The 27,881-nt window shown below is 41.5% G+C and overlaps 1 protein-coding gene across 2 annotated transcripts; it reads right to left on the reverse strand.

Annotated features, from left to right (window-relative positions):
- Positions 1 to 1,875: 1,875 nt before the first annotated feature.
- Positions 1,876 to 26,878, reverse strand: cdk16 (cyclin dependent kinase 16). Of its 2 annotated transcripts, XR_011602401.1 has the most exons (18): positions 26,756 to 26,861; positions 24,044 to 24,229; positions 21,645 to 21,800; positions 20,879 to 20,997; positions 14,694 to 14,822; positions 14,522 to 14,578; positions 13,547 to 13,661; positions 13,110 to 13,204; positions 12,931 to 12,993; positions 12,486 to 12,609; positions 11,417 to 11,537; positions 9,636 to 9,733; positions 9,393 to 9,498; positions 6,756 to 6,798; positions 6,446 to 6,536; positions 6,280 to 6,354; positions 5,581 to 5,668; positions 4,263 to 5,478 (listed from the first exon to the last, which is right to left on the reverse strand). XR_011602401.1 is itself a non-coding variant. In XM_070967934.1 (17 exons), exons 2-17 carry the CDS (start codon positions 24,165 to 24,167, stop codon positions 5,453 to 5,455), a joined length of 1,542 nt encoding a protein of 513 aa, XP_070824035.1. In that variant the 5' UTR covers positions 24,168 to 24,229; positions 26,756 to 26,878; the 3' UTR covers positions 1,876 to 5,452. The 2 variants fall into 2 exon arrangements, 1 of the variants encoding a protein (XP_070824035.1); XM_070967934.1 differs by lacking the exon at positions 5,581 to 5,668 and having other exon boundaries at positions 1,876 to 5,478; positions 26,756 to 26,878.
- Positions 26,879 to 27,881: the final 1,003 nt, after the last annotated feature.

The following is a 27,881-nucleotide window of genomic DNA, read 5'->3' on the forward strand; positions in this document are numbered from 1 at the left end:
GATGGGGCTGGTCCATACCAGGATGGGCTGTGATGGAGCATGCACTGCAACATATATCTTTTCTAACCAAGGAACACTGACTAACTAAGGAATACAAAATGCTGGCGAGGCAATGGATCAATAAATTGAGAACAAAATACCCAATTGGTCTCATTGAGCAGTGAGGGTGTTGATCCGGCAAAGACTAGACCGTGCTCAACCCTAACCCTACAGATGTACAAGTGTGAACCGTTTTCATTTGAAAACTACTTAATGTGATCTGATAAATACAAAAGAACCAACCAACACTAACAAAGATTTTTAATATATATTTCTATACTGTAATTATGATCAGAATACATGTAATAAACATAATTGTACACAATAACAAGATATACTTCATTTTCCATACTTGGACTGATATTTCAAGTATGCAGATCAGTTATAGCATCAGATACATCGCAGTGCTTTCTTGGCAGATGGAAGAATATTCAAAAAATAAACAGCATAGAAGTTATCTGGAAGAATCCCATCATGCAGCGCAGTATATTGCAGATAACTTTGGTAAGGTGTCAACTAAAACAAAGCGTGTTAGTTCATTTACAAAAGCAGAAAAAACAGCATCTGGTTCCATGTCATCAACAAACACATTTCCCATCAGCTCATTCAAGTTTCTTTGATTCCAAACATGATAAACATCTGATGAATAAAATGACCAAACTTTGAAAAACTGATACATTCTACTTCTTCAGATCTCAATTCACTGAGTAATTTTGTGTTTTTAATGTCACTTATTGCTCCACAGTGGCTGAACTGTGGCTGAACTGTGGCTGTGAGCATAAAAATGATCAGGAACTGAATGTTTAGATGTTCCAGTCTTCGTTTCTGATCAAGATTTTTTATTTTTTATTTTACCATATTCAATCTTTATTTTTATTTATTTATTTATTTATTTATTATTATTATTATTATTAGCATCACATGAACCCCAAAAATTAAAAACCAGTATCAACTGTTACAATGAAAAGCAGTTTATATTTCTCAGGGCTTATCTGAGGTCAATGGCTCATTTTCAGCTTCCTATTCTGACCCATGAACTCTTTCAATTCTCTGCACAGTTAAAATGATGATTAGAAACTAGGAACTAGAAACTAACTAAATCTGTTGGCCTATGAGCTCATGTCTCATCAACCTGCTCCTGAAACAGGTTTACTGAGTGATCTGGATTGTTTTATATTAGTTAATGTTCTTGAAATCAAAAATCTGTGTGTATCGGTGACATTTGAAGACACATCTGACCTCTACTTTCAGATCTCAATGCTGTTTTTTGTGCAGTTGAACAGCAGCTGAAGATAAACACAGCACTGCAAATTGAAAATGATCAGTAATACTAACTCTGTACACGTTATTACTGTAAACTACTGATCAAATTAACAGTTGGTAGTTACATTCAACAGTCATTCATCATCAACTCAGCACAAACACAGCTAACTGAAGTTTCACTTTTACTCTGCCCCATTACATCACTTCCTCCATCATTCACAGAAACACAGAAAAGACTGAACACCTACAAGTTCAAGTTCATCTCTGATTTACTGCCTTCAAGGAGAACTCACCACCTTTATTGCCTATTCACTTTGAGTCTCAGTGGATGCAATTAAAGTATTTTCATGCTAAGTACGGAAAACTAGTTTCCGACGTTCTCCGTCCATTAATCTGAACTGCTCAAAAATAAAACAAACTTCATAACACAAGTTTTCATGCTGTGACAGTTTGTTTCTGTATTCCAACATTTAGCACTAATATATTCTTGCTTTATCTCTTTAAACTCGACACTTCCGGAATCAGTTATTTTGCATTTAACATTTGTAGCAATCTGTTTTTAGTTTGATATTTAAGACTTCAGCTGATCAACATCAAATGAATCCAGTGAAAATCAACAAAACATGAAGGCAGTGCCTTCTTTTCATCGGTTCTATGGAATTCATGACTGCTGGATTTTTTTCATCAACTTGTCCCAAAACTTATTGACTAGTCAGTTATTTGCTGGAGAGGTATCTTATTTTTTCCACCCAATAACAACGCTAAATTCTTGTCAACAATCATCATCTCAAATACAAGTAATGAAAGGTTAACTGATGTAGGCAGGACCAACCCGGGGTTAGGTGAAACTGAGATTGGGATCTGATTGGACTTCATCCCCAGCAGCTTCTCTGAGCTGGACATGCTGTTTGACTGCAGTAGCAGGATCACTTTCATGCAGAGATATGGGGAGTATTTCTTTCTCTGAATACATTGACTTGTTTTCATTTAACATGGCACAACACATAATATGGTTGGTCAACAAACCTGTCTCTATGTAAAGTATTTCATGCTGTTGATTGAAGTTGAGCATTTAACCTTTAGGTGCTTTTATTAGTTTTTAAGTGGGTTAGGGTTAGGGTTAGGGTTAAGACCCTAACGGTCTTGGGCCATCTTATTTATCTGACCTGTTCTTATCATATCAGCCATCGCGGACCCTGAGGTCCTCTGGCTCAGGCCTTTTGATTGTTCCAAGGGTTCGGACCAAAGCCCACGGGTAGACGGCATTCAGCCACTATGGTCCGAAGCTTTGGAACAGCCTGCCAGAGTGCATCAGGACGCAGAGACCGTTGATGTTTTTAAAAGGAGGCTCAAGACTCACCTTTTTAGTTTGGCTTTCAACTGATTTCTTATACTCTTTTAATTCAGACATGTTTTACCCGAGCCCATTGTCTTTTAGTTTTTAGGTCCTTTTATTTTATTCAATTTTAGGTCTTTTATTCTATTGTCTTTTAGGTTTTTAGGTCTTTTTATTCTATTATCTTTTAGGGTTTAGCTCTTGTGTTTCCTCATGGGGGGCCTCCACGCTGGGAGGGGTGTCTGGTCTGGGACCCGGAGGACTGGGGGGCTCTGCCCTGCATGTGGAGTCCACCACAGTCTGCCCAGGTCGGGGGACCAGGGGGCTCTGCACTATGTATGGGGTCCACCCAGGTCTTTCTAGGTCGGGGTTCTCTGTTGTGGCGGTGCTCCCTGTGGCCATGGGCTATGATCCTTCGCAGCGTGGATGAGCTCCCCATAGATGGCTTTCTTTTTCCTCTCATGATGCCTCAGTGCCCTGCCGTTATTACACTGACAGTTTCGTTGGGGTGGGCTTGTGCTTGGGGGTGTGTGTGCATGTGCATGATGTAGGCCTGCGGGTGTGATGGGGGGGGGGGGCGGATTTGCTATGTTATTGCTATTTTATGCTTTTATCTTTTGTTAAGCACCTTGTGTTGCATTTTTTATGTATGAATGTATGTTTTAGGTGCTATACAAATAAAGTTTGATTGATTGATAAAGTTTGAAATGTACACCCAATGTTTCCTTCTGCCTCTTGCTATTGCTGCAAGTTGGCTGCTTTAGCGCCCCACACTGCACAGTGTTAAATCCAAGCACGACAACTATGACTTGCCAACTACCCACAGCTGCATATCTGCTGTAGAGGCATTGCCACTGCTGCATTACTCCACTGTGCAACAGTACAGATGAACAGTCTACAACAATTGAAAATCTCCACCAGCATTACAGATATTCAACTAGTCAAGCCTTTTGTGTAAACATCACACTTTAACAGCAGATTAAAGACTGACATTCCTCTGAGTCAAGCACATTATTAATACTGATCAATCATTACTATTTCTGATCAATATTTCTCTATTTCTACATTTTTTTCTAACTAAAAAATTAAAATTCACATCAGTATTGATGAAGAAGAAGAAGAAGTCTTTAAAACATATCACAAACCTTGTCTAAAGGAATGACAATCTCAAACTACCTGAAACTGACAAACTGCAGGCAAAGATTTGCCCCGACCCTCAACCAAGCCAGCAATCAGACACAATCAAGGACCCCGTCCTCATACAAACCCTGTCCCCAGGTAAGTCCTGCCTCGAGACTCAATCAAAGCCCCACCCACACACACCTGGACTCTGAGCAGGTGAGAGTTAACCCTTCTTCAGGCTCTCAATCATTTCTGAATTTTCTCTTGTTGTCAGCTGATGGTCACTTGACTGACTTGTCAATGTAAACATAAAAGCTTTGCTTTGTTTGTGACGCTCTGACAGAGGCTCTGCTTACATACTGTCAACCTCTCATGGTTCCTGACATTCAGTGACAAGAATAACTTAGTGACCTCCTATAAAAATAAAAACAATAAATTAAGTGGTAAAATAAAATTATCTGTAATTAACAGCACATAGAAAGAAAACAGCTCACAGCTGTTTACTGCAGATTTACAGTATAATATATGCATATATATTAACAATATTACTGCATCTTTTACAGTACGAGTATATACATATATTAACAGTATTACAGTGGACAGTGTGAGTGCATGACACACATTGCAGAACAGCAGAAACACTTTCAAAATATAATAGACACTTTCCTGCAGATTTCTGTTTGAACAAACATGGCTTCTCCCACTGGCTGTTAAACAGCTTCCGTTTAGAACAAATAACACTGAACTGTAAATGTAATGCTTTACTGCAGCAGAAACACAGATTATAAAGAGCTGCAGGTGAAAAATACAATACTCTTTCTTCATCATCTCCTTCAGTCACAGAACGTTTCTATTCAGTTCTGACAGTAAAACAGGTAAAAATGTTTGTCTGCAGCACTTCCTGTGTGACCTGATGCTGAACTCCATTCACACCTTTCAGTTGTTGGTTTGAGAACTGAGATTTAATTGTTAACATTTTCAAAAGATTTTACACACATCTTCCATTTTTGTGTGATGTTCCTCCCATTTCATCCCCTCCGTAAATGAAGGTGAAAATACAGTTTCAGTTTAGTCCAGAACAACAATGACCCAAGCATCTGCAGCCTCAAGCAGACAGGAAGTCTTCTGTCAACCTGACATCATTCGTCTGTTTCTGTGATGTCATCACTGATGTTTACTGTGTGAAACTGGGTTCGGATTAATTATCAGTGCTGCCGTCAAACAGGTGATACCTGTATCCAGGTGTTTCCATGAGAACAAAGCCGTATCACAGAATTCCAGGTTTTCCAGGACCTTGTTAAGAGTCTTTTAAAAATGTTATGTGTACATGTTCACACTATGCAGTGAAAATGGAAGACAGAATTCACTCCAGCATCTTTCACTCAGTCATCTGTTCATGAACTGAGGTGAATCTGCTGCAATTACTAACATGCTGCTAACTGATTGGTCAGGTGGCGCAGGTGATTCATTATTGCGTCTGTCTGTCTGTAAACAGCAGGCTGCCGTCTTCTTCTCTTGATAAACAATAATTTCACACTTTAGTTTGTCTTCTGATTCACTTCCTGATTCTCAGCAGCACTTTCTCCTTCACAGAAAAAAATAATCATTTCCTGTTCTTTAATTTTCCCTTCGCTTGTCCTGCAGCTGACTCCACCTCCACTTGTCAAAATAGATTCCACCCCCCCGACAGCATCAGAAGAGCAGGCTCCGCCTCCTTGCTGGACAGAGGGAAAAAAAAAAAAACACTCGACAAACAGTTTCATTTTCAGAATCAAACTTCACCTTTATGTCACAAACAACGGTCACCAAAACAATCTCACCACAAGGTCCGCAGAGTAGCTGTTCTTTTGGAGCTTTCAGTCATATCGCATGATCTTCCTCCACAGATGCTGTCCACTTGTTAGGGAGCTGCAGATGGTCAACCATGAACTTTGTGACATGATCAAACCTCAAGCACAGGGGCACCTTGGTAGCTCACCTGGCAGACCGCATGCCCCATTTATGAAGGCCGAGTCCTCAGCAGCAACTGCTTTCTGAACCTTTGCTGTGAGTTGCCCCCTGCCCACCCCATCTATCTTCAGCTATACTAGCTAATAGCAAAGGCAAAAATAATCTTTCAAATAAAAACTCAGGAACAGCTACTAAATGGACCTTGTGAAGAAACTCTTACTAGCTCAGGTTTGGATTCATGGTGCAGTTCACTTTTTGTGTTTCTGTAAAGAGCACAGTCTGCACCTGCCCTACACGGAAAGGGACACGACAGTGTCAACTTTTGAGCTGATTTCAAGTTATACAGATAAAACTAATTCGACAAAACATCCTCCTCCAGTTTCTGAGCCACGTCGGCTGCCAGCCCACTCACCCAGGTGAGTCCACGTTAGGGTTAGGGAGCAGGGTTAGGAAGCAGGTAGTCATTTAGTTGTAACGGATAAACATAGAGTTAAGGTTAGAGGGTCAGGGGATGCCATTGACTGTCCTCACAAGTATAGAAAAACAACACATATGTGTGTGTGTGTTACCTGGATCAGGTGTAACTGTCAATCTGATTGTTTCTTTTTCCAGTTGAATCTCTTGAAGGCTGAAGATGGACGTTGCTGAAACAACAACACAGTGACTTAGTGACATCATACTACTCAGTGACATCACAGATCAAAAATGGGGGCCAGAGGTCATGTTTAAACTTACTGTCAGGAAGTGTCATCACTCTGTTTCCAAGGTTACTGAAGTAATGATGCTTCATTGAGTCGTCTGCTGAGATCCTCTTCTTCCCCTCAAACTACAGTTCAAACAAACTTTCCGTCAAACTTTTTCATCCAGTTAGTGGTTTCCTCGTCGTGTCATCGCAGGGACGAAAACAAAACAACACTATGGTTTATTATTTTCAGACATGACCCATTACTTATCAAGAGTTATTGTAGTTTCATATTCTGCATTTCTCGTTTAGGGTTACATCTCTATGATATACACACAAAAACACAGTGAGACATTTACTGACCTGCAGGAACTTTGACAACAGCTCCACTCCTTCACTGCTGAGCCTGAACCCCCCCAAACACACACACAAACACATAAATGCATGCATGCACACACACACACACACACACACACACACACACACACACACACACACACACACACACACACACACACACAAAACTTTTTACCGATCAGTGTGAAATATTGGTGCTTTTTCTATAAAAAAGGGCTTAAGCTGTTAGACATACTATTATCCCTCCATGTGCTGGCTAACGCTTGCTGATTTCAATGCTGGGAGACAAAGAAATATGACGAGATCATTTAATTTCAAATTTGAAAAGATATTTGCTTTACATGAGTGACTGTCCAGATGAAAAACCAGATTGTGTTCAAAGCATTTTTTAGCATTTTCTAATTCAAGTATATTTCTAATCTTGAATACATCCTGGTTAAGCCTTTGTACAAACCTTGTAGTACATCTAGTTAACACTCCGTGAGGACTAGCAATGGGCGGATCAGTTATATCCACAAGCACTGCAGCTCATCCTTGGATTGAGCAGTGTCACAGAGGATGGGTTATAGGTGAGTGAACACTGTGAAGCATCTACCCATTAAGACAGACACTGTACACATTTACATATAATTAATATACAATGAATCTGATGATGAATGAAAACTTTACACTTATTCAGAGACATCCTCATGGCTGTTTTGTATGTGCACAGATTTCAAGGATTTCTTCCAACATGTTAACTTTCCCTTTAACGTCTGTGAGTGCAGGAGGAGATTACGGGCAATGCTGTAAATCAAGGATTGGGGCTCCTTTATGGCAATATTGGAGTCCTGAAATTGTCATAATATACATTAACATAGATTCATTATTTAAATCTCCCAGCATGGCAACAGGGTCAGTCAGGATCTGAAGTTATTTAATGTTCTGTGTTCTAATAATCCACACATTCCACATTCGAACAGTGAAACTGGAGAAAAACAGCTGTCATCCTAATAAATTCTGAGCTCCATCAGAGCGACCTAAAAAAAATTACTTAAGAAGCTAAAAGTTTAATTCTGTTTTCTCTGTCCTGCCAAGTTAATAACTACAGTTTCTTTGTTTTGCTCCTAAAATGTCCCACGATATTTGCTGCAGTGACAACATAGCATGATGGTAACACTTAAAATCAGTGAAAGCGGCCTCTCCAATCACTGTCAATCATTAAGAGAACACTCACATCAATGTAACACTCAAAATCATCTACAAAGGCGTTGGACAACAACGTTCAACATAATTTAAAAGGCAGTATAGCCCATACAGGCCAGCAGAGGTGGAGTAGAACGTACATGCGGGTGTAGGTCTTAAATGGGAGCCGGGTGGATACATGCAGATTCAGATGAACTCAGCTGATCTGCACATCACTGCTGAGGACGCAACAGAAAACAGTTCACTTAAATGCCATCTGATGATGTAAATAAAAAAAAACATCTCATGGCGATTCATTTTAAAGGAGCAACAGCCAATGAAGGAACTCCCACACTTGACCAGCCACAGCAACTGCGTCACTTCATCACTCACCTACACAGTCAACTCGGACGGTTAGTCATGGACAACTGAGGCTGAAGTGCTGAACCCCGACTACTACCTTCTTGGCTAAAGTCTTAGGAAAAGACTTTTTTAAATTGATCTTCTTGAGTATAAACTGTCGCATTCATGTCAACACTGTGTTCCAAAATACAACAGTTATTCTTTTCAGAAAGTCTCAGGTATTGAACAGAAACCAATGTTAATGTCCCCGACAGACAGTATCATCTGCTATGGGATCACCTCACCTGAAATCCAAAACTGACCAGGTGATCAAATCCATCCATCCAAGTTATGGGTGTTAAAAAAAAACTGGCTCACGTAGTACCGGATTAGTTTTCTGATTACACACAGTACTGAACCCAACGCTGGTATCCGTATTGATGCATCCCTAAATTTAAGAATCTCTCTGCAGGATTTTAACAGTAGTCTTTGGTAATGAGGACATTACTCTTGATGATCAGCAAATGTCACTTGTTCATAATATGGGATTTCTTTGTCTTCTCAGCATATTGGAGCCAAGGCATGGGTTTCCAGCTATCACCACATCACAGAAACTGTACTACCAAATGCCGTCTCACTGAGCAGCAGCAGGCTCTGGAAATATTTCCCTCTGAATATGAATTCCCAGACAATCTCACAACTCACCAGTGAATACTTCTGGAAAACACTGCCTATTCTTTTCAAATGTTTCTTAAAATCACTGGACAATTGAAAGAACCATCACCAAAATGTTTTGGTGTTCATCCAAAGACAGTCAGTCATCGCTTCTAAAGTAACAGGAAGTAACTGTTAAGAAATATACAGTCACATGATCAGCACATGACCTGAGATGTAGAGCTCAAATTACTACTGAAATGTCACTGAAGTGAGCCTGCCAGAGATGTTATTCCCAGCAGCGTAAGGTAGTAGGTGCTTCAACTTCAACAACACCTGAGGCCAATGCATGTATGTGCATGATAGTCATGTATCTGGGAGTATAGTTGTGTACCCAAGTGCGGCGCACTTCCGTACCGGTGAGTAGTGCAATCGTGTACCTCTGTGTCATATAGTCGTGTAGCTGGGAGTATAGTTTTGTACCTGGGAGTGTGGTTACTCAGTCTCTCTGCTCTGTACTGAGGATAGTTGTATGCCACAAACTCATCATTAGAATTGATCCCAGGCCAACTTTGCTCTGTGGGAGTACCTGCAGACAAAATAAACATCCAAAACGTGAAAAACACATTAAATGCATTAAGTATACACAAAGTACATGATTTTGAGCCAAAAATGAATAAGACAGATTGGCTCTCACTGATAAGATGCAAGCTGACTGGTTCTCACCAAGCAATTTGAAGATGAAGTGAAGCTCCTCCTCCACTGTGGAACCAGGAAACAGAGGCCGACCTGTCGCCATCTCATAGAAGATACAACCAACACCCCTGCAGACATGCAGGTCATTGAATACACAGGTAGAGAGGCTAACACCCCAGACAGAGAGACAAACAGTTCGCTTCAGTTTGGACCAGCTAATCTTATGTTCATAAAATATATAATATTCACCACAGAAGAATATTTGTGGTTTAGGAAACAACGTTCTGTCAGTTGATCACAGAGTAAACACTTTCAGCTAAGCTAATGGCCAACTTCCCCTGTGAGGAAGGGCAGTAGGATGCCTCCACTTACCACTCGACCACCATGTGGCAGCTGTGTGCTAATCTGAGCAAACTGATTTCAAACTAGAGGGAAGAATCTTTGTCCTTTATCAGATTAAAGAAAATGAGCTGTGTGGAGATTCCTCATACTTCAAATGCCCCATAATAACTTCAGAAACAAACATGATCATTTGAATACTAATAATAAATTAGATCAATTCCAGACCAGCTATTGGACCAACCAGCACCGAAACTGCTTTATTAGAGGTAGTACATGACCTAAGAGTTTCAAATGATTAATAATTTGACTGTCCTCTTCTTACTAGATTTATCTGCATTTCACATGATTGAGCATGCTATTTTAATCAATTGACCTTTGCTGTGCCTATGACAAAGAAAATGTTTTGTTAGTGGAATAGGGTCAGGGTCAGGGTCAGGGTCAGGGTCAGGGTTAGGCGACTTTGTGTCACCAACATTTGACATTAAATATGGTCTTCCTCACAGAAGCATTCTGTTTCATCAGACAACCCCAGTTCTTTCAAAGCTCTTTCAACCTGTCTCACTGATATTAACATGTGGTTGAGTAATTTTTTGTTTTTTCTAAAGAAATTAGCACAAAATAGGAAATTCTACTGTTTGCTTCAAAGGTGAGGTTCACTGTTTACAAGCCTGTCTAAGCGAATTAAAATATGTTACAGATCTGGGAGTGGTTTCAGACTTTCAGATCTTACTTTTCTTTGCTATTTAACAAGGTTACAAAAAACATAATTTTTTGCATCTGAGAAAGTTGCCTAAATTAGACCATTTTTAACTCAGAACAATGCCAAAATGCTGATACATGCCGTTATTACAAGCTTTATCACTGGTCTCCAAAAAAAAGTCTTGAAGAAAACGACAAATACTTCAGAATGCCACAGCTAGGACTTACACCAATACAAAAAAATACCCATCTGCTCTGTATCACTGGCTACTCATATCGTGTAGAAGTGCTAATAGAGTCCTTTAACCTATCTACAAAGCCTTCCATAATCTAGCACCTTCATATATCAGTGACTGCCCCAACAAGAACTCCCACATCTTCCACTGCCTTCTTTTAGAAATTTCTGCATTGTCCAAAGAAATGGGGCAAGGCTGCTTCTTGTTTTCTGGCCCTAAACTGTGGAACAACCTCCACTTCGATCTTGGAACAACTAACTGCCCTGGAATTTCTAAACAAAAGTTACAAATCTGCATCCATCAGTTTCCATTTTATTGTATTGTTATCAAACCGTGTGTTGTTTGTCTCTCTCTTGCTATTACAATTATTACTTTTTTACTTAAGATTGTTTATTTTTCGACTGTTTTGTTAAGCAATTTTGGCTCAATCTTTGCATGAAGGGGCTATACACAAATAAAGTCATTATTATTACTGTTATCATCATTTTGTAAAAGTAGCACTACAGTATACTACAATAGTGCTACAACACTTACCACATGTCGATGTGAGTGGAGTAGTCAGTGCTGCCGAGCAGGATGTCTGGCGGTCGGTACCACAGTGTCACCACCTCGTTGGAATATGTTTTTGTCGGGATTGACTTTGCTCGAGCCAAACCTAGAAAACACACACACACACGCACACACACACACACACACACACACACACACGAGTAATATTACTTGACATTCAACTGGCACTTTTCCACAGCAACATCTACATTAATTCACCCTCTATGGTAACAAAATTAGATGCCAGCAAAAGTGCATTATCCGAAAATTCTACTGGATCTGCCAGAATATCGTCCATACAAGATAGTGACATAGAATCTCACCGCACTGCATCTGGGCAATCAGCTTTCTCTGTAACAGCCACAAATCACTAGAACACCCTGCCTGACAATGTGAGGAGCTGCAGCTCTATCTGTACTTTCAGAGCCAGCTGACGTCTGTGAAAAACTGCTCAGCTCTGAACTCACTGATTTTGATACTCTATCTAATAGTCTTCATGACAAGTATACATTTGTGATGTGCTTTACGGTGCAATTTTGTATAGTCTCTCTTGCTTGTTCTTTTTTTTTTTTTTTTTTTTTTTTTTTAAATAAAAATATGTTGTTTTTATTCTGTACTGTTTGTAATTGTGCTGCTTTTGGCTCTGAGCTGCCAAGGCACGACAGATGTGAATTAGCTCAAAGCTATAATCTGGTATGGCACATAAAATGGTGACATTTATGTTTGAATAAATACATAAAGTTAGAGTGGCCTGGGGACCACTTGTATAAGTCTTCTGAACAGGAGAACAATCTGAATAGTTGGCGCAGTTACACACAGAACACAATATACTTCACTCTAAGCCCACTTGCTGGACTGAACTACAACAAATAATTGTAGAAGGGAGGATTATTTAAAGGTCGGTTGTTTGCTGCAGTTAGTGGTAAAGCAGCCAGAATTCACCGACAGAAAGACAATAACAGTGTTGAGATGATCCTTCACTCTGCAGAGAAACCTTACTGTCCATGTTAACGTGTCAGTTAAAGCCAGCAGGAAACAGATGAAGTGCACTCACCAAAGTCTGCCAGTTTCAGCTCTCCTCGCTCATTGATCAGCAGGTTTTGGGGTTTCAGGTCTCGGTGGAGAACTTTCCTCCGATGACAGTATGCCAAACCTCGCAGCAACTGGAAAAGAAAGAGCTGAGAAGAGAAAAACTAGTACAGTCACTAGAAAAAGTCCACAACAAACCAGCTTCCTCACAAGTCTAGTCATGAGTGGACAGCTTCTCTGGCAGAGCTCCTGTCGAGCCTCTAGCATGTGTTGTGCACGTGGTGTGGCTGAATCTGAATCTGGAATATCATTTTCTTTATGATTCACTGATTTTTATTTTATTTTTTGAATGACAGGTAAGTAGTAGATGATTGTCAGGTGAGCAGCATCTGAATGGCAGGTGAACAGCAGGGAGGGACAGCTGAGTGAAAGTCAGCAACAGGTGACAGATACATTCAAAGTTTTCTCACTTTCACGTTGTGAACATGGATGATGTTTCCACAGTCGTCCAGGTACTGCTTCAGATCTTTGTCCTGACACATACGAGAAACATCATTAGAGGATCAATAATAAAATAATAATGTATCAAAATAAGTGTGCGTGTGTGTGTGCGCGCGCGTGCGTGCGTGCATTTGTGTGTGTGTCTCACCAGATACTCAAACACTAATGTGAGGGATTTCTGCGTGTGGATAATGTCATGAAGTGTGACGATGTTGGCATGTTTGAGATCCTTCAACAGAGACACTGAGGGAGAAAACACAGATATACACACACAGTACAAACACATCAATATACAAATACACAACGCTACTGATACTGTAGTAATACTGATACAGTAGTACTACTGATAAAACAGTAATACTGAGAGTGCAGTAATACAGACAACTAAAGTACTACTGATACTGCAGTAATACTTTTGTCTGATGCGTTCAGTTTCAGTAAAAGGACTTGATGCTGCAGGTGTGTGTTATATTGTCTGTAATGTGATACAAGCAGCCTGTTCACCACAAACTGTAGTAGTAGCACTGTTGTATTTTATTAGTATTGTAGTAGTACAATTGTAGTACAGTATTAGTGCTGTAGTACCTTCTCTAATGGCAGTACATGGAGCTCCTTCTTCATGTTCTAGTCGAATTTCCTTCAGAGCCACAAGGTTATCGGTCAGTTTACTGCGACCTTTATACACTGTAGCATAGGTCCCCTACAGACAGACGGGCAGAGAGGGGATGGGAAGGAGACAGGTGAGACCAACATCAATCATCAGTCTCTTACTCAGCTCTAGGTCGTCCTGCTCGAGGACTATAGCTAAGGACTGACCAGGACTCAACAGGAGGCTGGAGTCATGTTGTTTGTTTCCAGAACGTTTCAACACCACTGGCCTTGCTTCACCTTTTGGTTTAGAAGAATTCTAGAAAACCAGCTGACCCTGACTCTGGATCCTGGATGACAGATCTCATCTGCCATCTGCAGTGACTCCAGCTGGGTGGCACATCACATGAGATGCACCAGTTTTACTATTCACAAATGTCTGACTTCATTTCAACTCATGAACCTGAAACCTCCAAAAGTTCTGAGATCTCCTCCATCATGACTTGAACTGAACTCATACTGGTGGACTCATACTTATAGTGATAGCTAAACTGGTGAGACACTGGACTGCTAAAGCAACAGAGAACAGAGTGTGGTTGTTCTTGAGGAAACTGAGACCTTTCAGTCTTTAACAAACAACAGAGTACAGGTAACCAGTCTAATTGAGAGTGATCTGCCCTCAGGAGGAGGTAGGGAGCTCAATAATACCAGCAGACTTAATAAACTGGTCAGAATGGAGGCAGCTCCTGACAGGAGACTGATGAACTAGATCAACATCGTCTCACTTCCTGCTGTATGATGAACCTCCATCAGACTCCAACCAACAGTGAGACAGAAGGCTTCAAGTGTTTGCTTGTGACACTAGAAGTACAACATCCACCACACAGGAACCAGCACTTTTTGTGTTTTTGTATCAAACTTTATGAAACAGAATAGATGAGATTCTGTTTACATCATCAGGTGAGCCCTCACCTCTCCCAGTTTGTCCAGTTTGATGTACGTCTCCAGTTTCCCAAAACCAATCTCTGACTGCAGACAAAGAGAGACAGACAGAAAGGAGAGGGTTAATTTAACAAAAGAACTCTGAAGCCCCAACATTACAAAATACTAAAGAAACATGTAGAATGGAAACATGTAGACATACCAAAGACACTCTGCGTAGTCGCCTGCTGATTGGCTGCTCAAACAGAGCTGGACCAATAACATTAAACTTCTCCAGGTAACCATCTGGGAGACGAATGTCAGCTGGTAATGACAGTCGTTTGTTAATGTCCTGAAACACAACAGACAGACAGGCAGAGAGAGAGACAGAGAGAGACAAGAAACACACACAGACAGGAAACACTTTACAATCATTCAAACCCAATTCCACAAAAGTTGGAAGCTCTGTAAAAAATACATTAAACAGAATGTGATAATTTTCTATTCCTTTTTGGCAAAAACAACTGAAAACAGCTCTAAGTCAACATATTTAATGTTTGTCCTCATCAGCTTTTTTGATTTCTGTAAATATCTGGTTATTGTGAATCTGATGCAGCAACACGTTTCACAGACTGGGAGAGATATGGAACGCTCCAGAAACACCTGTTTACAACATTCCACAGACTGGGAGAGATATGGAACGCTCCAGAAACACCTGTTTACAACATTCCACAGACTGGGAGAGATATGGAACGCTCCAGAAACACCTGTTTACAACATTCCACAGACTGGGAGAGATATGGAACGCTCCAGAAACACCTGTTTACAACATTCCACAGACTGGGAGAGATATGGAACGCTCCAGAAACACCTGTTTACAACATTCCACAGGCAAACAGGCTCATTGGTAACTGGTGAGAGGATCATGATTGGATATGAAAGGGGCATCCTGGAAAAGGTCAGGTGTTCAGAGGATGGAGCGAGGTTCACCACTTTGCGAACACATGATTGGATAAAGGAGATTAATATATGTACTCAGAGACACTTCAAAAAAAACATTGGTAAAAGCAGTTCATTTTCAAGTGACTGCATTCTGTTTTTATTTACGTTTCCAAACTTTTGGGAATCGGGGTTGTAGTTCTGACTGTATTAACAGTTTTAATCTGAAAGCATTTAACTTCATTCTAGACAACCGTTAACTTACAGCAGGTGATTGTTGATTGATCTCTGAATTAATTTCTAGCTCTTACATATACTATTTATAGGTATAGACTCATTTATACAGTCAAGCCGGGTGCAAAAAAGAGGCTCCTTAGGACAAAGCCATTTGCAAAACCAGTAACAAGAAGGAGGGGGCAGTGGTCATTGAGGACCTATGCAGATACATCTTCTTAAATCGAAATGGTACAATGGAGAAGAAAACGGATCAAATAAGGGAACTCATAAACTCTCACAAAGTACACACCAGAAATATTCAGTCTAAATCAAGGAGAGGCAATAATTGAAGAAACAGTGGAGTAAAACACCAGTCCCAAACACACACAGAATACTCAGGGGAGCAGTGCAATAAATTCCTCTCCTCCTTCAAAGCTAAGATCGACACCACTCATCTTTCCAAGTATCAAGCTGCAGCTACACTGTCATCCAGCTCACAGCTTACAGTCCCTCACCCTCTCCAGTGTTTCTCTGAGGTCGTGCAGAGTGAAATAGAAGCCCTCATCAAGAAAATGAAGCAGCTGTCATCAAACCACTCCTGAGAAAACCCTCCCTTGATCCGGAAGTCCTAGCCAACTACAGGCCCATCTCCAACTGCCGTTGATTTCAAAGGTGCTGGAAAAGGTTGTAGCAGCTCAGCTTCAAGACCATCTGCATTTTCAGGGCCTGTATGAAAAATTCCAATCAGGTTTCTGCTCTGCTCACAGCACTGAAACTGCTCTCATCCGTGTCACTACCGATCTTCTTATGGCAGCGGATGCTGGCTCTCCTTCCCTCCTCATCCTCCTTGACTTGACAGCTGCTTTTGACACTATTGACCACCTAATTCTCCTCGAGCGTGAAAATATTGGACTCTCAAACTCTGCCCTGGACTGGTTTACATCCTTCCTCTCTGGGAGGTCCCACTTTGTCAGCAGGGGCTCTGCAAAATCTACAACCCTTCCTCTCACCTGCAGTGTCCCTCAAGGGTCTGTACTTGGTCCATTACTTCTCATTATGCTCCAGGCTGGACTACTGCAATGCCCTCCTCATTGGGACCCCCAGCAAAAGTCTCCACAAGCTACAACTAATTCAGAACACTACAGCCAGGATCCTACTCAGAGTCAGGAAACACAAACACATCACCCCAGTACTCCACACACTTCGCTGGCTTCCCATCACTGTAATAAATTACAAAATCACCCATCAATGCATTTATGAAAACACGTCACCATACCTTAAAGAACTCCTCACCCAGCAAACCCCAAACCGGAATATAAGAAGAAGAAGAAGAAGTCAACTTTATTAATCACAGCACACAGAGTTGCAGGGAGGAAACTTTATATGCCATGCAAGTGAAATTATTTTCTCCGCATTTATCCCATCCTCGGTCTGTCGATCCTCCGCGGCAGACCAGGAGCGGTGGGCTGCCAACTGCCAGCCAACAGTGGCAACAGTTCTTCTTCGTCACCATTGGTCAGGTGGTGATCTTCTTGCATGTTTTTAGTGGGGGTTATATAAGGAGGAAACCTCGGGTGAACACGGGGAGAACATGCAAACTCCACACAGAAGTGTTACAGTGTTACCACTTGTTCCACCATGCTACCAAAAAGACCTGAATACACGCTCTGCACATCAAGACCTCCTCCACACTCCCAGAACCAAGCTTCGGACCATGGGAGATCGGGCCTTCTGTGCTGCTGCACCACGTCTGTGGAAGTCCCTGCCCAGTCACCTCAGGACCCCACAGACCAAGGATGCTTTTAAAAAACACTTAAAGACCTTTCTCTTTAAAGAGGCTTTTAATAGACTTTAAGTAGTCTTTTTAAATTTTTTATGTTTTTACTGTAATATGTGCTGTAGCACTTTGAGATTGAAAATGGAATGAAAAGTGCATTATAAATAAAATGTATTATTTTATGTCTATATACATGTATGTATTTAAATTTTGCTCAATTTTGTTTTCTTTTATTGTTTTAATATTTCAAATTGATCTCCTGTGTTTCCTCATTTCATTTTTCGGCATTCCCTGTATGTACTTCATCATGATGTCATGTGAGTGTTGATTGTATGAGTTTGTGATCTTATGTGTGGGTGTGTGTGGGCGGGGTAGAGGTAGAGGTGTCTTTGATTGTAAAGTACTACATTTTCTTATGTATGAAAAGTGCTATGAAAATAAAAATATTATTATCATTATTATTTATTACACACTTCTCTGCACTTCCATTAGAGCAGTTAGCCACACCAAACCCCAGAGAGACTATGTCTGCCACCCAACTGCAGTAAATGAATGAAATCAAAAATAAACAGAAGAAAGTCCAGGGCCTGTTGCACAAAACTAGGATAAGGGATTCAGCCGGGATATGTTGGTTATCCTGGCTCAACTTATCCCTGATCCAGTTGCACAAAAGCAGGATAGCTGAAAGTGGGAAATGTTATGGGATGAGTTACCATGGAGATTTATTCTGTGGAGCTTCGTCTGCTCCAGACCAGGCGAAGCTCCAGGATCTGTTGAATCTCATCCCTTATCTCAGTCAGCATCATCACAAACAGAAACCAGCAGTTATTCCACTGAGCACTACACACTGTTATCACATCCAACCTGATCCACGTCATCATTTACACATTAACACAAAACATGAGCAGCATTCATTTCAGTTTGAAGTCATTTCATTCATTTCAATCATTGTAGATAAATGATGATTTTAGATGATGTTGCAACCATCAGATAGACAGTTTCCCATATACTATATAAAATACACATCCAATATAAATAGAAATACACATCAAAGAGTAACATGATGTTCCTTTATTGAATAAGGATAAATCATCAGTTCGTTTCCAAACTGAAGTCACACAGTGACTCTACAAGATAGAAAACACAGAATCAAAGCAAACACAAAATAAATACACATCCAAAGGTCTGTATATAACACACCCCACATGTCTGCTATAGACTATGCGCCATTAGGGAAAAATTCCTAATCTAGATGTCTATCTGATAGTGCTGTAGCTAAATTTAAGGAAGTGATTCCATCAACATTTAATTCAATGCCATGTCTCAATATAACAGCTCATTCCTTCCTGCAGCTGTCAGACTGTACAACAGAAACTGCTCCAAGTAATCAGTACAATAATATGTCTAATAATCTGTGCAATAACCTGTGCAATAATCTGTGCAATACTACCGGTAAATAAGAGTCTGTAAATACTATTCACAATTTTTTTTGGATGACGTTTTCTTTTTATCCCACCCTTTTGTATATACTTGTGGTGTTTAACTTGATACTATTCTATCTGCTTTATTGGTGCTGCTGTGAATTGGAATATCCCCCCGCGGGACGAATAAAGGAATACTGAATATTGAATTTGGTCCCTGAATCATTTATCATCTTGCTAATAGTTCTGCAGGTTCACTGTGTGTGACACTCGACTCTGTTGCCCCTCTAAAAAAGAAGATATACAACTAATGATGTTAGCTCCATGGTGTCCCCCAAATAAGTAAATTAAAGCAAACATCATGAAAATTGAAAGGAAATGGCATTCCACCAATATGGAAGAATTTCATTTAGCTTAGCAAGATAAGTCTTAAAATAAAGGAAGGCCCACTGCAATGGCAGAGCAGCCTACTACTCATCATTAATAAAGGAAAACAGTAACGAGCCCAGGTTTCTTTTCAGCACGGTACCCAGGCTGACAGAATCATGACTCTATTAAGTTATGTATTCCTATAGCCCTCAGTACTAACGATTTCATGAGCGTCTTTAATGATAAAATTGTGATAATTAGAGAGAAAATTCGTCACCTCCTGCCCTCAGCTGGTGGCGATTTATCTTCAAATGCAGGAGCCTTAGAAACAGCTGTGATATTTGATCAGCCTCAACTCAACTTCAACTAAATGATGATTCCTCCATGCATGCCAAAGGTACTAACAGAGCTGCACGAGGTTCTGTGCTTGGGCTGACTGTATTCATGCAATATGGGCTTCCTTTAGGCAACAGTATCAGGAAACACTCCATACATTTTCATTGCTATACAGATGACACCCAGTTATATTAATCAATGAAGCCAGATGAACCCAATCAGTTAACTTCTAGCATATGTCAATGACATCAAGACCTGGATGACCTCAAACAAAACTCAAGTTCTAGTTCCTGGTCCAACACATCTTGAAAACTCACTTTATACTGATATAGCTCGTCTTGATGGCATTACCCTGGCCTCCAGCACCACTGTAAGGAATCTGAGAGTTATCTTTGATCAGGACATGTACTTTGAACTGCCATGTAAAACAAACTTCAAGGACTGCCTTTTTGCACCTATATGGTTGTGTGTGTATGTTGTACTGAAGGCCGTTGCTGGCAGATCAGGTCCAGCCTCGTCCTCTACTGAGCACACCTATCATTCAATCAAGACTCACCTGCTGCCACAGTGTAGAAGCATCGGCGTTCCACCCTCAATGCGTCAGATCATCAGTTCTTCCACATGGTAACAACTGAGACTCCTGAGTCTCCTCGCCTACCTTCCTGACCCTTGTTTTTGTGATCTGGTGACTCACCATTGTTTGCTCCAGTCCATGCCCTGTCAGTCTGTGTCTCGTGAGTTAACTGGATTTGGACACTCTCTCAGCCTGTTCACTCTCAGTCGCCTCTTCAGTCTTTTGTGTGCCTCATCTAGATGCATCTGTTGCACATTTTTTTTAAGTACTCATCAAACATTGATATTTTGCTTACACAACTCCTGCCTCCTTGTCTGAGTTCAGCATTTGGGTCCATTTGTACAAAACCTAATTGTACTGCAAAAATCAGCACATCCAGTTTCAAACCAATGGAGAAAAACTAGTCTACGCATTTGTTACTTGGAGGCTGGACTATTGCAATTCATTATTTTCAGGTTGCCCCAGTAACTTGCTAAAGATTCTCCATTTGATCCAGAATCATGTGAATCAGCATGTGGTCTGAAGACAAAGATGGGGCATAACAACACAAAATACAAAAACTTAGAGAGGGAAGTAAACAAAGCAGCTGCTGGTAAGAGGAGACCCTAGTCAGTCTGATGGAAGATTACTAAAGCATCCAGCCTTAGTGTCTTCCTGTGTATAGGTGCGTTAGTGTGTGTGTGTGTGTGTGTGTGTGTGTGTGTGTGTGTGTGTGTGTGTGTGTGTGTGTGTGTGTGTGTGTGTGTGTGTGTGTGTGTGTGTGTGTGTGTGTATACCTCAGTAGAGATCTTCTTGTTTCTCAGTCTCACTCTAACTGGACTCTGAACGCCATCTGAAGAAGAAGCTGGATCACTTTCTCCATCTGAACTCATCTTCACGTCCTCATGGACTATCTCTGAAAATACACAAACATTTAAAAACAGCAATACACAGTCCCCCACACACACATATATGCATTTGCAGTATTAGTACCCAGTCATGTCGTGTGATACAGGTAATACAGTATTTGTGAATGTATTTGCAGTATTGGTGCCCAGTTGTGCGGTGTAGTTCAGGCAATGCAATATTTGTACATGTATTTGCAGTATTAGTACCTAGTCGTGCAAAGTGGTTCAGGTAGTGCAGTATTTGTACATTTTCTTGCAATATTAGTACACAATCTCATAGTGTGGTTCAAGCAGTGCAGTATTTGCAAATGTATTTGCAGTATTAGTACTCAGTCATGCAGTGGGGCTAAGGCAATGCAGTATTTTCACTTAAATTCAATTTTATTTGTATGGCAGCAAATCACAACAGAGGTTGTCTCAGGGAACTTTCCACATAGAGCTGGTACAGACCAAACTCTTTATCTACAGAGACCCAACAATTTCCTCATGAGAAAACACTTGGCAACAGTGGTGAGGAAAAACTTCTTTTAACAGGCAGAAACCAATGTGGTTCTGGTAGTGCAGTATTTGTACATGTATCTTTAGTATTAGTACCCAGTCGTGCAGTGTGGTTCAGGTGGTGCAATATTTGTACATCTATATGCAGTATTAGTACCCAGTCGTGCAGTGTGGTTCAGGTAGGAACTCAGGCTGCGTCCAAGGCCTCGAGGTTTTCTCAGTGAGCTGCTGTATGACTGAAGGAGAGACTGGACTGAAGATGACGAACCGCGAACCTTCAAACCTCCAGAAGAACCACGAAGAGACACCACCTCTGATGGGGGGGGATGAAGGAAAGAAACAGGTTATTGATTAACTGACAGTCTAACAGACTACCAATCAAAATCATATATCCAATAAACCAAACAGATCAGAGGGACGAGTCAGGCAGCATGTTTCTGTCTGTATCAGCAGGTACCAAACGCTTGACCCTGACACTCCATAACACCACTGATGTTTTAAATGATACAGTCACTACGTTTACATGCAGTCAGTAACCCTTTCAGAACCAGAATATCAGCAATAACCTGGTTGTGCACGGCCACGTAAACACCAATAACCCTTTTGAAAAACTCGAATATGACCCCTGGGTCACTCCTTTTCTAACCCGAATATCTGGTCATGTGTACGCCTGTCAGAATGTCCCCATCGAACAGAACGTTCATTTGTGTTCTGCGCATGTTCTGTTCACAAGGAATCTCGGTCTTTTGAGTGCAGCTGGCATGGATATGGACGGACAGCTCCGGCTGCTTCTCCTCTTTCTTCACGTTCTCGCCTCCATGAATGAAGAGTGAGACAGGACAGTGTGGAGTGCTGGTGGAGGTCAGCAGCAGCTCCGGGCTGTTCACTATCCGCCGTGCTGCTGCTGCTGCTGTTGTTGTTTTTGGATACAGGAAGAGGAAGCCGAAATGACGCGCGTTGCGTCATGACGTTCTCCGTGCGTCGACATGTTCTCCGTGCATCGCTGTTTTGATCAGGATATCCCAATTGAATAACCCGTTTGTTCACGCATGTAAACAGCTTATTCCGAATGTTTCAGAAACCGGAATATTGACCATAACCCAAATAGTGACTGCATGTAAACATAGTGAGTGACTGGCAGCAGAACTCTCACAGTTCACACAGCTTCATATTCAGACCTAAGGCTGGCCAGTAAAACCAGCACAACCAGTCTGATGTTAAGATAAGACTATTTATTCCACACTGCAGAAATTCACCGGCACAGCAGCAGAGTAACAACAGAGAGGTAGAAAACAGAACAAGTAAAAAAAAACAGCCACTAAAAAATACAAAATAAAATCAACTACACAAGGTTATGTACATAAGACTTTATTGATCCCACACCTAGGAAATCAAGTCCTTACAGCCAGGAAGTATTACAAAAAACACAAGGTGGCACAAAAGGGTCAAGATAAAAGAAAGTGTTCAGGATACAGAATAGAAAAACAACTATGTACATGTACATGTACATTACATACATCATATACAAAGAGTAAAAAATAAATATTTCCAAAAATATACTGTGTCTTTGGGTTACTCTTCAATAATTCAAAGAGGGGTGCCAAAGCAAAACCTCTCAAACATCTCACTGTCTGAATAAATGTCCAGTGGATGTGTCCAATCAATGACTCATCTTAATGCCCTTTTGTTATTTATTCTGTAAACAATAAGTGCAGCCATTGTCATTTTTCTTTTCTGGTTGTGTGATCATTACTTATTCTGTTTTTCCTGTGGATACTACTCTACGCAGCACATACAGGGCTTAAATCTAAACGGTGTCGTCTTAGTCATCGTCTTAAGGCAAGGCAAATTTATTTGTATAGCACAATTCATACACTAGGCAATTCAAAGTGGTCACAACTTTCAGTTAGTTCTAAGTCAGATGTAATGTTGGTGCATTCAGCTCCTGATGTGTACTGTAGTCCTCAGTGTTGTATTCCCCATTGGGTTCAGGTGTACACAGGTAAATCAGCTGTGTTGTTTAAAAATTTGATGTTAATCTGGTCCCAATTTAACAGTAAGACTGGTCCCAGTTAAACAGCAGCACTGATGACAGTTTAACAGTGGACCTGGTCTCAGTTTCATAGTAGAACTGGTCAGTGTTTAACAGTAGAACTAGTCCCACTTTAATACTGGAAGTGGTCCCAGTTTAACACTGGAACCAGTCCCAGTTTAACAGTGGAAATGATGACATTTTAACTCTGGAAATGGTCACAGTTTAATCCTGGAACAGCGAGAGTTAACTCTGATAGCACAGTCAGATTTCTGACGGAGATGAGGATCAGCTCATGACACCATTAGCTCTACAGATCTGATCTGATCTGAGTACAGGACAAAGACCAGGTTCAGTTCCTCTGAGCAACAGCTGATTCTGGATCAGTAATCACAATCCCCTACCTACTGAAAACACCTGAGGGAGTGTGTGTGTGTGTGTGTGTGTGTGTGTGTGTGTGTGTGTGTGTGTGTGTGTGTGTGTGTGTGTGTGTGTGTGTGTGTGTGTGTGTGTGTATCTGCTACCTGAGTCACTGTGTGATGTTACTTCCTGGTTGATTGTGTCACTCAGCGTCCTGTCCCCTCCCCCAGCCCCTCCCCGCCCCAAAGTGAGTGACAGTTGTCGTTTGATCTTCCTCATCCTCTCCATGAGGTGGGGACGGGGAGGTAATGATGCTGAGGGGGGCGGAGCAGCCAGCCTGGAGACTACACCTGGACAGGTGGACAGAGGAAATGAAGGCAAGAATAGTAAATGTAAAGTATGACAAAAACATTTCACTGCGAAGGACAAGGGTTGCAAGTCCATTCAACAACAAGACACTGCAGTGAAGAGAAACATCCGTTGTTAATACTGATCATCAGTATAATGAGGTGTTGAAAACCAAACATTTGTTTGAAAGGAAATGACAGCTCCGGCTCCTCTGGTGTCCACCCTCTCACTCAGTCCTCTCTGGAAGATTTCAACGCACCGGGCAAATAAGAGAAGTTTAGGTCAAATATTACCTGCGTTTATGGATCCTATTTTCCCATGTTTCTGTGCCCAAGTGACTAATGGAAACAATGATGTAATCTCTCCAGGTACCATCAATATATATCCACTGACAATTCAGATTGTTGTAGTAAGTGTCTGACAAGATTATGGAGACAATCCCAACAGAGACAGGTCATTTGTTTAAGAGTAAGATCCAAATTTCCTTATATCACATTCACCAAAACCAGCAGACTCACAGAAACAGTAGTTTCATCATCACAAAACACACTTCACTTAAACAAAGAAAACAAAACTCACCAGCAATTCTGGTTTTGGTCTAAATAAACTTAATTCACTGAATCAGGACAGAAGCAAGAGGGCAACATTTTCACATCCAACTCTGGAATTATGTTCAATGGACATTGTGACCAGAGAGATTTAAATATGCTGATCAACAGGTTTTCCCAGTAAAGGGGCAACAGTAATTACTGGATAACAGAAATCTTGGAGAATCCTGTAATTTCAACGTGTGCATTAATGGACAGCACGTCTGTACTGAAGTCAGACCAAAATTTAACACACCGACCCCGTGTTCAAAGTCCAGCTGACATCTTAACAAGTTATCTGCCTGACAGACAACATGCTAACCTAACTGACAGATGATCTACCTGGCAGCTAACAAGCAAACACCTGATCTACCCACCTGCTAACATTTCAACACCTGGCTGACAGGTTACCCACCTGAGAGCTAACATGCTAACACCTGACTCCATCCATCCATCGTCTATACCCCACTATCCCTTTTGGGGTTGTGGGAGGACTGGAGCCTATCCCAGCTGTCAACAGGCGAGAGGCGGGGTACACCCTGAACCGGTCGCCAGTCAATCGCAGGGCAACATATATAGACAAACAATCATTAGCGCTCACACTCACACCTAAGGACAATTTTTGTCACCAATTAACCTAATGAGCATGTTTTTGGTCTGTGGGAGGAAGCCGGAGTGCCTGGAGGGAACCCACGCATGCACGGGAAGAACATGCAAACTTCACACAGAAAAGGCCCTGCCCAATCCAGGGATCAAATCGGCGACCTTCTTGCTGTGAGGCACGTGCACTACCTGCTGCTCCACCGTGCCGCCCAATACCTGACTCATTGAAAGGTTATCTGCCTGACAGCTAACATGTTTATATCTGAATGATATGTTATCTGCTGACAGCTAACATGCTAATACTGTCCTCATACTGTTCACTTATACTTTTTACTGCACTGCCACTTACGACCTGATGCACAATTCACTTGTTTACATAATGTGTTGCACATGTTTTATAGATTTACAGAAATTACTTGCACTGCCTCGACATACCTCATACCATTTATACCTCATGCCAATTGCACTACTTCTATGAATTTATATTTATGATATGACTATTAGCACTTCTGGTTAGATGCTAAACTGCATTTTGTTGTCTCTACTGTACTCTGACGATGACAATAAAATTGAACCTAATCTAATCCCTGAATGACAGGTTATCTAACTGACAGCTAACATGCTAATACCTGAATGACAGGTTATCTGCCTGACAGCTAACATGCTAACACCTGAATGACAGGTTATCTGCCTGACAGCTAACATGCTAACACCCGAATGACAAGTTATCTGCCTGACAGCTAACATGCTAATACCTGAATGACAGGTTATCTGCCTGACAGCTAACATGCTAACACCTGAATGACAGGTTATCTGCCTGACAGCTAACATGCTAATACCTGAATGACAGGTTATCTGCCTGACAGCTAACATGCTAATACCTGAATGACAGGTTATCTGCCTGACAGCTAACATGCTAACACCTGAATGACAGGTTATCTACCTGACAGCTAACATGCTAACACCTAACTGACTGACAGGTTATCTACCTGACAGCTAATATGATGTCGTGACGTCACTATGCTTCTCTGAGCATAAATATTTGAAGATACTGTGTTTCAGTGTTTAGCGGCTAGCAGCTGGTGTTCGTCGTCCTCTGGATCTCTGTGGTTCTCATGTCTGTGATACTGTCTATAGTATGTGTGTTTTCCCTTTGCGGTACATGTTTCTGTATAGTTGTAGTGAGGATGGGACACGTCTATGTCCTGCAGTGTGTTATAAATAGCAGCAGAGGAGGAACGGGTTTATCTCTGAAGCTGCCGCTCCGTTAACAGCCCCGTCAGAATGAAATAAAACGCTCTCCCGGACACATTAAGCTCGGCAGTGTATATTACTCACCGGGAGGGTTTGTCCCGGTCTGTCCCGGGTTATCTTTGGCTCGGTTCACTCTGACAGAGTCTCGGGTCTTTCTGGCTCCCAGTAATCTGCAGCCATGTTGCTGGTCCGAACAACTCAACTCCGCCCCTCCGGTATGTCCTGGTGAGGAGACTTACTGTACCGCGAATGACGTCACAGCTGTCCGGTGAAGAGAATATGGTGCAGCCCAGTTTAACATGACCAGAAGTTATCATTCATCTTCCAGCCGTTATAACTTCTAATGTGATTTAAAACAAGTGTGAGAATGACTTGAATTTCAGTACTGATAAAGACTCTTAGAACATTAACACATTCTAAAGGTACTTCAACATTATTTAACACCTGTCTGTCTTCATAAAATGGGTTTCAGAGAAAATCACTTGTGCTGAAAGTGTAAAAGACATAAACCCAGCTTCATCAATATAGCATGGGCCTGCCCCGAAGTTCTGCCTTTCTGGAGAAAGCCCATAAAACAATACAGGAGTGGTGGTACACCTCTGCCTGAATTAAGATTAAACTTAAGAGTACTTTATTAATCACTGCACACACCTGCTACAGGGAGGAGACTGCACACACGCCATGCTTCGTGAAATTATTTTTCTCCACGTTTGACCCATCCTGGTCCGTCATTCCTCTGCGGCAGACCAGGAGCGGTGGGCTGCCAGCTGCCAGCCGATGCCGGCGCCCGCGCCCGGGGACCCATCCTTCTTCGTCACCATTGGTCAGGTGGTGATCTTCTTCTTGCATGTTTTTAGTAGGGGTTATTTTAAGGAGGAAACCCCGGGTGAACACTGGGAGAACATGCAAACTCCACACAGAAAGGCCCTTTTTCCTCCAGCAGCAGGCACTGAAGGCATGGTGGAGGACACGCCCCAGCACCCACAGTGGGATTCAAACTGGGGACCTTCTAGCTGTGAGGCAACAGTGTTACCACTTGTGCCACTTGTGCCACTCACATTTAGTGTTTATCCAAGATCTCCAAGCCAGAAGTTCCTCCAGCCCAAACAGGCTTTGTTTCAGCTGCTAGGATTACCCTCTGAGTGGCTTAAGCTAATGACAGACAGCCTGCCATTTGACCTAATGGTTGTCAATCATAACCATGATAAAT

The sequence above is a fragment of the Chaetodon trifascialis genome, chromosome 8 (assembly GCF_039877785.1).
Source record: "Chaetodon trifascialis isolate fChaTrf1 chromosome 8, fChaTrf1.hap1, whole genome shotgun sequence".
Taxonomy (NCBI): domain Eukaryota; kingdom Metazoa; phylum Chordata; class Actinopteri; order Chaetodontiformes; family Chaetodontidae; genus Chaetodon; species Chaetodon trifascialis.